General features: G+C 45.8%; 1 protein-coding gene across 4 annotated transcripts in view; it reads left to right on the forward strand.

Annotated features, from left to right (window-relative positions):
• The window catches only part of LOC106566803 (nucleolar protein 4-like), a 182,728-nt gene that overhangs the window by 91,817 nt on the left and 78,853 nt on the right, over positions 1 to 12,058 (forward strand). For all 4 annotated transcript variants that reach the window (XM_014135217.3, XM_014135218.3, XM_082959950.1 and 1 more), the window contains one exon: positions 8,182 to 8,329. In XM_014135217.3, coding sequence (XP_013990692.3) covers positions 8,182 to 8,329 — 148 coding nt within the window. The remainder of the gene's footprint in view (positions 1 to 8,181; positions 8,330 to 12,058) is intronic.

Below are 12,058 nucleotides of genomic sequence, written 5' to 3' on the forward strand. Positions count from 1 at the left end.
ACAGGGGAAAGAGCCTCAGATCCACAAAGCCCCTTCCATCAGGTGGCTGATGAGATATGTTGGCACGACTGCCATATTGTATCTCCATCCCAAAGCCCTTGCTTGGAAGTGTACTTCGCCAGACTGCCAAGAAACTTGCCCTCATCCAGGCCAAGCTGGCGAGACATGGTAGTGATGACAACATAGGCCTTGTTGATCTCTGCACCAGACAGGATGCTCCTGCCAGCATACTTGGGGTCCAACATGTACGCTGTGGCGTGTATGGGCTTCAGGCAGGAGTCTTCATGTTTTTTTATGTATTTCAGAACTGCAATTTCCTCTGCTTGGAGCAACAGTGAAGTGGGCAGGGCAGTACAGATTTATTCTCTTACATCTGCAAGCAGAGTCTGAACATCAGACAGGATTGCATTGTCTCCCTCAATCCATGCAATGGCTACTGCTATAGGTTTCAGGAGTTTCAGGCTGCTTACCACTCTCCCAAAATACATCTTCCAGGAGGATCCTCTTGATGGGGCTGTCCATATCGGCAGACTGTGATATGGTCATTTCTTGGAGAGACTCCTTCCTCTCCAGGAGACTGTCAAACATGATGACAACAGGTGTTGCTGGGCAGCTTCGATGTGGTGCTCTTATTCTTCTCACTTTGCTTGGTGAGGTAGATTGCTGCTATAACTTGATGACTCTTCACATACCTAACCATTTCCTTGGCTCTCTTGTAGATTGTATCCATTGTTTTCAGTGCCATGATGTCCTTGAGGAGCAGATTCAATGCATGAGCAGCACAACCAATGGGTGTGATGTGAGGGTAGGACTCCTTCAGTTTAGACCAAGCAGCCTTGTCTGTCACCAGTGCAAATACCTTCTGTGGTCCAAGGTCATTGATCTACATCTGCATTGTAGAGACCGGTGTGTCTGATGTTCCTTGTGTCTGTGCTCTTGTAGAATACTGGTTGAGGGGTGGAGATGATGTAGTTAATTATTCCTTGCCCACGAACTTTCGACTACCCATCGGAGATGATTGCAAAGCATCTGCTTTCTCTATGATTTTCTTGACCTTCAACTTTGTTGAACTCTGCATCCAGCAAATGAGTAGATAAAGCATGTCTGGTTGGAGGGGTGTATGCTGGGCGAAGAACATTCAGAAATATCTTCCAATACACATTGCCTGTGAGCATCAGAGGTGAACCAGTTGCATACACAGCTCGAGCAAGACATTCATCAGCATTTCTCTGACTACGTTTCTCCATTGAGTCAAAAAAAACTTTTGATTCCAGGAGTACCATGATCTGTTGCTATCTATAAGGTGTCTGATTCATAATTTTCACCTCGAATAGAAGTAGAGGGACTTTTGTCAGAGGTTGCTTGTTGTGAGCGCTGAGGGAACTTTATGCACTTGGCCAGATGATTCTGCATCTTTGTTGCATTCTTCACATATGATTTGGCACAGTATTTGCAAATGTAAACAGCTTTTTATCCTACATTAGTCTCAGTGAAATGTCTCCACACATCAGATAGTGCCCGTGGCATTTTCCTGTAAAGATTTGAAAAAAAGGAGTAAAAAAATAAAACAAATACAATTCCATGTACAGATAAATAGTTAAGCAGTTAGATTAAACAACTCCTTTGTAAGCTAAATGTTTAAAATGAAACATGTATGGAAACAGTTGAATGAACACTCCTCAATTAGCTGGCTCAAGCAAGCAAAACCCACATGGTAGAAAAAACTAACTAGCAGAAATTGTTAACAAGTTAGAAATGATTTTAACACACTTTTCTGGAGGCTACTATTTACTAGTTAACAAAACATAATGTTTGTCGTATAAAATATATTCACCCACCCAGTATTGTAATGAAAACTTACCAGAAAGCATGTAGTCCTTGGCTCAGACAGTGTAGTAGTGTGGGCTCAATAGCATCTCACTAGTGTGCAAGATCTTGAGAATCAGCAGTACATGTGTGTCACGGATCCCTCTGGAACTTTCATTGCGCACACCTGGCCCCTATTTCCACTGAAGGTATTTGTATATATGTGCCCTTTGTTCACCATGGTGCTGTCGATTAGTGTTACAATGTCCGTTGGTGCGGGTGAGTACCTGTGCTGCATGTTTTGGGCTTTCGTGCCCTTATGGATTGCGCAGATGATTACGCGTCTCGTCCCGTGTGTTAACCTCTCTGGGCTAGGCGGGACGAATTCGTCCCACCTACGTAACAGCCACTTGAAGCCTGTGGCGCGATTTTCAAAACCTTCAAAATCCTATTACTTCAATTTCTCAAACATATGACTATTTTACAGCTATTTAAAGACAAGACTCTCGTTAATCTAACCACACTGTCCGATTTCAAAAAGGCTTTACAACGAAAGGAAAACATTAGATTATGTCAGCAGAGTACCAAGCCAGAAATAATCAGACACCCATTTTTCAAGCTAGCATATAATGTCACAAAAACCCAGAAGACAGCTAAATGCAGCACTCACCTTTGATGATCTTCATCAGATGACAACCCTAGGACATTATGTTATACAATACATGCATGTTTTGTTCAATCAAGTTCATATTTATATCAAAAACCAGCTTTTTACATTAGCATGTGACGTTCAGAACTAGCATACCCCCCGCAAACTTCCGGGGAATTCGCTAACATTTTACTAAATTACTCACGATAAACGTTCACAAAAAGCATAACAATTATTTTAAGAATTATAGATACAGACCTCTATGCACTCGATATGTCCGATTTTAAAATAGCTTTTTGGTGAAAGCACATTTTGCAATATTCTAAGTACATAGCCCAGGCATCACGGGCTAGCTATTTAGACACCCGGCAAGTTTAGCACTCACCATAATCATATTTACTATTATAAAAGTTTGATTACCTTTTGTTGTCTTCGTCAGAATGCACTCCCAGGACTGCTACTTCAATAACAAATGTTGGTTTGGTCCAAAATAATCCATCGTTATATCCGAATAGCGGCGTTTTGTTCGTGCGTTCCAGACACTATCCGAAATGGTAAAGAAGGGTCGTGCGCATGGCGCAATTCGTGACAAAAAAATTCTAAATATTCCATTACCGTACTTCGTAGCATGTCAACCGCTGTTTAAAATCAATTTTTATGCCATTTTTCTCGTAGAAAAGCGATAATATTCCGACCGGGAATCTCCTTTTCGGCAAACAGAGGAAAAAATCACAAAGACGGGGGCGGTCAGGTCACGCGCCTAAGCCCAGAGTCCCTTGATCGGCCACTTGAGAAAGGCGATAATGTGTTTCAGCCTGGGGCTGGGATGACGACATTCAGGTTTTTCCCGGGCTCTGAGCGCCTATGGACGACGTAGGAAGTGTCACGTTAGAGCAGAGATCCTTAGTAAAAGATAGAGATGGAAAAGAAGTTCAAGAAATGGTCAGACAGGCCACTTCCTGTAAAGGAATCTCTCAGGTTTTGACCTGCCATTTGAGTTCTGTTATACTCACAGACACCATTCAAACAGTTTTAGAAACTTTAGGGTGTTTTCTATCCATATGTAATAAGTATATGCATATTCTAGTTACTGGGTAGGAGTGGTAACCAGATTAAATCGGGTATGTTTTTTATCCAGCCGTGTCAATACTGCCCCCTAGCCCTAACAGGTTAATCATTGTGCGCATGTGTTATTTATTCGAGGTACTCCTCGCTCTTTTGTTTTGGGTTTCAACCCTGTGTTTTGTTACGTGTTTGTTTGGTCTTCGTCCCTGTGCCTTTACATTGCACGCCGTAATTTGGCCTTAATTAAAAAAGCTATATATGCATTCCTGCGTCTGTCTCCCGATCCTTCATGACACTGCATGCAGAGGGTTGCAATTCCGTTGAATTGGGGATAGTTTAACCAAAATATGCCACAAGACCTAGCATTGCCTTATGTGTATCCCACAAAAAAGGTTCACTGTTATAAGCTAACTTTTTTTGATGAATTTATGCAAAATTCCCCAAATTCCAGGGCTTAACTTCCCATGGAAAATTTCCGGAAATTTACCGGAAGGTTTCCGACCCTATCAAGACACAAGGCGAGACCCAAATGCAGACACAAGAGGCAGATGGTTGGAGTCTTACAATGTTTATTAATCCAAAGGGGTAGGCAAGAGAATGGTCATGGACAGGCAAAAAAGGTCAAAACCAGATCAGAGTCCAGGAGGTACAGAGTGGCAGACAGGCTCGTGGTCAAGGCAGGCAGAATGGTCAGGCAGGCGAGTACAGGGTGCTGGGTGCTGTAATCCCGAATGAAACGGCGGTAGAAGTTTGCAAACCCAAGAAACCGTTGCAACTGCACCCTGGACGTTGGTTGAGGCTAATCCACCACTGCTTTCACCTTTCCAGGATCCATCTGAACATTTCCATCAGCAATGACATATCCCAGAAAGGTGATAGAAGAGCGGTGGAACTCACACTTCTCAGCTTTCACTAACAATTGGTTTTCCGGGAGGCGCTGAAGGACCTATCTGACATGGAGTACATGTTCTTGGGCAGATCGGGGGGAAAAAGCAGGATGTCGTCCAGGTAGACGAACACAAACCGGTTTAGCATGTCCCGAAGCACATCATTGACCAAAGCCTGGAAGACAGCGAGTTTGTGAGTCCAAATGGCATGACCTGGTACTCATAATGTCCACTGGCTGTGTTGAAGGCTGTCTTCCACTCATCCCTCTCACGTATCCGAACCAGGTGGTAGGCATTCCGAAGGTCCGACTTTGAAAACATGGTAGCCCCCTGGAGAGGTTCAAACGCCGAGAGGTAGGGAGTACATAGATTTTGACAGTGATATCGTTAAGTCTCCGGTAATCAATGCGCGGGCGATGGGTCTTGTCATTCTTCTCCACAAAGAAAAACCCTGTGCCGGCAGGAGATGCAGAAGGATGGACGGACCCAGTGGCCAGAGACTCCTCTATGTACTCCTCCATAGCTTTGGTCTCTGGTCCAGACAGAGAATACAACCGACCCCGAGGTGGTGTAGTGCCTGGGAGTACGTCAATGGCACAATCATAAAGACGGTGTGGGGGAAGGGAAGTAGCACGTGCCTTACTGAACACTTCCAGGAGGTCATGGTATTCAGTGGGAATAGCAGAGACACCCACAGTCTTGCTAACATCCTGAGGAAGACGACTTGGGGAAGGCTATGCTGCTCGAAGGCAGTGGGAATGGCAAAATGGACTCCAACCCAGGATGGAGCTTGTGGTCCAGTCAATCACAGGATTGTGTTTTTGTAGCCAGGAAAATCCCAACACAACCGGAACATGGGGAGATGCAATGAGGAGGAACTGTATGGTCTCACTGTGGTTACCGGAAACCTGTAATTGAACGAGGCACAGTACTATGGGTGACTTCCCCTATAGAGCGGTCGTCCAGTGCCCTAGCATCCATGGGCACAGAGAGAGGCTGAGTGGGAATACCAAGCTTCGAAGCTATCGTGGCATCCATAAGACATCATCAGCCCCAGAGTCAATGAGCACTCGGAGAGACTTAGATTGGTCTCCCCACAGCACAAGAGCAAAAAGGGGTGTGCGGGTGATGGGAGTTAGGGAACTCCCAGTCTGACTCACAATAGCACTGGTACCCACTAGAGTACTAGAGTACAGACAACAGTTATTGTTCACCCTCCATGAGCGCTCCCAAACTGATAGCCTAGTTCTTCCCAACTGCATAGGCTCAGGAGTATCCAACTCACTCATCGCAGATTCACGAGAGAGCTCGGGTGACTTCAACTCCTCTTGGAAGAGCTGCCTTTGGAAACTTACTGATTCCATAGGAGGTGAACACTCCATATCGGGTGCATGAGTGTGCCCGAGACCAGACCTCCTCTCACTCTTGCATTCCCTTAGGCGTCCATCAATTTTAATGAGTAAGCGATAAGGGAGTCGAGGTCCATCGGCAGTTCCCGAGCAGCTAGCTCATCCTTTACCTCCTCAGATAATCAGTGCAGAAAAGTATCGAAACAGACTCCAGATTCCAGGCACTCTCGGCGGCCAACGTGCGAAAGTTCACTGCGTAGTCTGCCACACTATGGGAGTTTTGACGTAAGTCAAGCAGTTTGCTGGCCGCCTTTCTCCCGGATACCGGAGACTCAAAAACTTTTCTGTCTGTAGCTCAAAAATAAGCGAGCACTGAGAAAGAAAACCCCGGCAGGTACCAGGATTCCCCGAATATCGCTCTGGAGGAGGTTCACAGGGAGCCGGGATAGGCTGTACAAACCCACCACAGATAGGGAAAAATTACTGGGTGATTGGGGTTTTTCAGAGGTGGCTATCTCCCTGATTTGCTCCATAATACCCTTTAACCCATGGTCGTGGCGTTCCGTCAAGGAACTGAGCCCTTCCAAAAGGCCCTGTAGCAACTCCTGATGTCTCCCAATGGTGGCTCCCTACAGGGAGACAGCTTGGCAGAGCTGGTCCAAGTCTGCTTGGTCTGTCATGGCCAGTTCGTACTACCTTTTTGCCGCTGAGTGGAAGACAGCCTTCAACACAGCCAGTGGACATTAAGAGTACCAGGTTATGGGTAGGCAAGAGAATGGTTGTGGACAGGCAAAAAGGTCAAAACCAGATCGGAGTCCAGGAGGTACAGAGTGGCAGACAGGCTCGTGGTCAAGGCAGGCAGAATGGTTAGGCAGGCGGGTACAAAGTCCAGAAACAGGCAAGGGTCAAAACCGGGAGGACAAGAAAAAGGCGAATGCAAAAAGCATGAGAACGGGAAAAATGCTGGTTGACTTGGAAACATACAAGACGAACTGGTACAGAGAGACAGGAAACACAGGGATAAATACACTGGGGAAAATAAGCGACACCTGGAGGGGGTGGAGACAATCACAAGGACAGATGAAACAGATCAGGGCGTGACAGACCCTTTGCAACCCTAGTACGGATGTATGTGCATGATATATAATGCATGTGTACGGTTGTGTGTGCATGATATATAATGCATGTGTACGGTTGTGTGTGCATGATATATGATGTGTGTGTACGGTTGTGTGTGCATGATATATGATGTGTGTGTACAGTTGTGTGTGCATGATATATGATGTGTGTGTATTGTTGTGTGTGCATGATATACTGTATAATGTGTGTGTATGGTTGTATGTGTATGATATATGATGTGTGTGTACGGTTGGGTGTGCATGATATATGGTGTGTGTTTATGGTCGTGTGTGTGTGTGTGTGAATGATATATGATGTGTGCACATGTGTGTTGCGGATGTGTGAGACTATAAGTGCTTGTACACGCTCATACTGCACGTGTATGGAAAGACTTAATAACAAGTTCTAAAGTGCAGTGGATGGGTCTGTTGGAGGGGAAGGCTGTATCTTGACTGTCTGTCTATTGTGTTGCCTGAAAGGCAGCTTTCTGCAGCACTCTGGACCTCATTAGTGGGAGTGCCGGGCTCTCAGATCCTCTTTGCTCTGTGCTGCAACCAGAGGAGCCTCACTGACACAAGTCAAACTAACAGGAGTGGAATGAATGTAGAATGAATGTAGAATGAATGTAGAATCAGCTCTGACATGGAAATTAAGATAGGGGCCTTAACCCTTATGGTGTCATTGGGCTGGTTGATTTTTGGCCTGGGTTTGGCTCCGGTCATGGAGTCTCAGCTGGACTTCTAATGTTTAATTCCTCTTTCTTAATGCTCTGTATGCATGTTGTATAGGCCTGATGCTAAAGGCTTCTGTACCCGGTAGATGGAGTTCTTATTGTATTTCGTCTGTAGTCCTTTGTCTGCTGTGCTCTTTGCCTTAATGCAGTGACTAAAAAGGGAGAGCTACTGTAATGACTGATGCGTATCACTTTGCTGTATTGCAAATGTGCCTTTGAATTTTGTCCATTGTCTCATACTCATAATAGTAAATTGTTGGCGGTTATGTTGTTTGATTTATTTACAACATAACGCTCAGCAGTCCAGACATGCATTCATTTTCTTACTGCAAGGTGTCATCCACTCCGTCAGTAAACCATTTAGGTAGTCTCCTGACACAAATAGGGAGCCTCAGTCCACCTCTTTTGGCAACCTCTCTGATGTGCGAGGTCCGATCAGTCACATGTAATGTCTGATATCTTCCAATCTATTTATTTTCTCCCTCTTCCACCTGTCTTAGCTGTCCATGGAATGACATGACAATCTCCCCCCCTCTTTCTCTCTTTCTCCCTCTCCCTGTCTTTTTCTGTCAGGATGAGACTTCAGTGAGCAGTGAGGACTTTGATATGAGTGACCCCACATGGATATCAGCTGATCACGGCCCTGCTTCAGACCTGAGTCCCCCGAACCGCAGAGAGAGAATGCACAGCCCACAGAACGCACACATTAAGGAGGAGGACGGTAAGAAAGAGCTACTATTGCTGCTTTCTCCTCCTCTCTCTCTCTCTCTCTCTCTCTCTCTCTCTCTCTCTCTCTCTGTGTGTGTGAGCACAACACACTCATCCGTATCCCCTTTCTTCAGACTCTTACCCATCTCTCTGACTCTCTCTCTCTCCTCTGATCTCCCCTCTCTCAGCTCTCTCTCTTTTATTGAAATGAAATCCCTCATAGATATGGTTGGTGGGGAAAACTGAGAACTTTGAAGAAAGGGATTTGTGTACAGCTGCTATAAAGATACAGTGCAATTAGCTGTTCAACACTGTACCCACAACAACATGCACTCCTCACACTAAGTCAGTCAGTGTGTTAGTTAGGCTGGTAGAGATAAAGCTCTTTGGATTTTGATGAGAGTGGAGTGGAAAGGCCAGGGTGAAGCGAGAGAAGATGTTGGAATCAATTTCGATCACCATGCTGCTCTCTCCCTGCTTCCGGTGCGGGGGAAGGGCTACTGTTCCCATACCAGAGAGGAAGGGGGTGAACGGAGGGGGTTGGATGGAGGTATGGATAGAGCTGGGAAAAGAAGGGCAGGGAGCCTTGTAAGGTCCTCTAGACCAGCTAGAGAAGGCCTCCTGGGACAGGTTAAGCCACCAGCACCACCACCACCTAAATGGTGTTCACCTTGAACTCTGTGTGGAGACATGACAAAAGGTTAATGTATTCTAATCCACACTCTGTAACAGCCAGTGTGAGTGGTACTGAGCAGGGAAACATTTGCCCCTTAATAGAAGTACCAGCGTGTTTTACTGAGCACCATGATGTTTTTCCCTGACTCCATCTTTCAGCGGGCTGAGGAGAAACAGCTTGGCTGTGGTGATTGACACGGCTTTGCCTGCTGCTGCTGTCAGGTAAATGTGCAGAGGTAATGTTCACAGAGAGAGCCATCATTACATGTCCGCTCGCTGCCTCTTTAGCCCGGCAGCAGCAAGCAGTAGCAGATGGGACCTGGGAGCAGCATTGCACATGGCGTATGGACGCACCGCCGAAAATAAGCTAATAAATCAAATAGCTAACAGCGGAGAACACCGCCAGCCGTGCTATCTCCTTCTCTAACTTAAGGAGACAAGAATCTTATCTGCTATTCTTCAATAAGTCGAAACGTCTATACAGAAAGGCTTGTTGTTAGCTAGCCATTTGTGTTGTAGCTTACAGCCTAACGTTTCCTGTCTGAGATATGAGATGTTTATGTGAACCTCCAATATGGCCCTCCAATAGAGAACTTTGATAGGCAACCTTGACTTGCTAGCTATGTCACTGGGAATGATTTGCCGGAGGGAGTAAACCTTGCTCCTCGCTGTCTATTTTGAACAGACTGGCTCCTCTCCCATCCATCCCATTTATCTGTTCTCTGAGGTGGGGGGTGTGGGGGGTTCACACTTTGCTCAGGGTTGTGACATATTCCAGGAGCGCCCCACAAGAGATTCTCAGGCCCAGTGCTTAAGAGTGGCTATGATTGCACTGGGGCTCCAGAGGGAACCAAGAGGGGCTCCTGATGCACTGACATCCCCAGCCTGAGAGGCTCCTCAGGTAGCTGGCTGAGCTGTGGAGTGGCCCCTCGAGGAGCTCTCACTGGAGATGTGACTGCAAGGGTCATTGGGCAAATGTCTGTGACAACAAGATGTACGACTCTGTAGTAGGCGCAAGGCACTTCCCCCTCACAAGAGACCAGAGAGAAAGGGCCCACAAGGCTCAGGCAATTAGACATGTCATCCAGGCGGATTACTCTGTACTTGGGTTGACATTCTTAGTAACCAAGTACACCCATTACAAGTGATTTAGGAAGTTGTCGGTTTGTTTCTGTGTGTTTCCTGCTTTGGATTCTTACATGAATGACGGAGCACTGCTGTACTTGTTCAGCTAGCTACACTGATTTCTCACAGTAAAGTGGAGGACTGTACCATATAGGGAAGGTGGTGGGAAACACTATGCTATATGATGACTGGGGACTCGAACCACATGGTCCATGCGTGTAGAACTATGACTAACTTTGAACACACACACACACACACACACACACACACACACACACACACACACACACACACACACACACACACACAATGCAAGGGAAAACTGGCTGTAGGCTTTAGAAACCATCTGACAGGCTGAGTAATTTCCCTACATTTCCCTAAACAGTGTACACGTCCTGCTTGTGCACGTTCAGTGCATGTGAAACGCACTGTTATGTTTTTAAAAAAACTCATCCTCCATTTTTTATAAAAACCCTCATGGTCAGAGCTCACAGTGCAGCCAGAAATGTGTAGAGATGACCTCACAGTGTCTAGGTCCCTGCATCTCTCCCTGGAGGCAGAGAGAGCAGACCAGAATACAACCACTACACTGCTGCAGCCTCTAGCCTAGTGGCACACATGGCCTAAGTGTCACATCCTGACCAGTAAAGGGGTTATTTGTTATTGTAGTTTGGTCAGGACGTGGCAGGGGTGTTTGTTTTATGTGGTTCGGGGTTTGTTGGGATATGTGTTATGTAGAGGGGTGTTTGTTTAGAGTGTTCCGTGGTTTAGGAGTTATGTTCTAGGTTAGTGTATTTCTATGTTAGATCTAGGGTGTTTAGTTCTATGTTTAGTTAATTGGGATTGGCCTTCAATTGGAGGCAGCTGTTCCTCGTTGCCTCTGATTGAAGGTCCTATGTATAGGGGTGTGTTTGTAATGGGAAGTGTGGGAGGTTGTTTTTGCATTGCTGTGTGTAGCCTGCAAGACTGTCGGTCGTTCGTGGTCTTGTTTTGTTACGTGTCTCAAATAAAGTAAATATGAGCACTCAACCCGCTGCGCCTTGGTCTACTCCATACGACGACCGTTACACTAAGGTGTTTGAAGTCACTAAAAGTAGGCCAGTTGAAAATGACAGGATGATTTTGACCTGCCTCACCTCGAGCTACGCGATCCAGGTCAACTGTTAAACAAAATAAATAGATGAGAATGGCAATGCTGCATTATCTAATAGTCAGCGTAATGAGCTGGGAAGGCCCGTGGCAAAATATTGTATGGACAGCTGGAATATACTGTTTTAAACAGTTTAGGTAGTGTACCACTGCTGCTTCAAAACACTCTAATGGGACAAGACCTAATCAGACCTAGCTAATACTTGTTATAAGCCCCACAGACTTCTTCACATCAGTATCGAAAGAAGCTAACAGAAGAACACAGTATGTATTATTGGGGAAATTAGATGATACCTCAATAACTGTCTGTCCCTGACCGTAGTACTGGGCTAAAGACAGATGCAGGCTAGGAGGCCTTCAGAATAAACCTGCCTCTATTAGGTTGAGAAGAACAGTGGATACGTCCCAAATGGCCCCATATTCCCTATATAGTGCACTACTTTGGACAAGAGTCCAAGGAGTAGGGTGCCATATGGGATGAAACCAGTATTTCTACTGCTGCATCAGAGCTGACTTCCCACATAGGCAGCGCCACAGTGCACGGGGCTCCAAGGCAGGTAAGGGGAGGGGCTAAAAATGGTGCCGGTAATAATGTGATAACCTAATGGAAATACTAATAAATATTCAGCGTCATTATATGACATTTCACAGTGTGTCCTATTTGATTTTGAGTGTGTTTGCCAAGTTCATCTCGGGGATTTGGGGCTCGGATTCCACGCACGCATGAGAGGGAGGCTACGGAGTGAAGATAAAATCCTCTTCAGATAAATTATAGGAGATGACCAGGATAGGA

This window comes from Salmo salar, chromosome 13 (genome assembly GCF_965601325.2).
Source record: "Salmo salar chromosome 13, fSalSal1, whole genome shotgun sequence".
Taxonomy (NCBI): domain Eukaryota; kingdom Metazoa; phylum Chordata; class Actinopteri; order Salmoniformes; family Salmonidae; genus Salmo; species Salmo salar.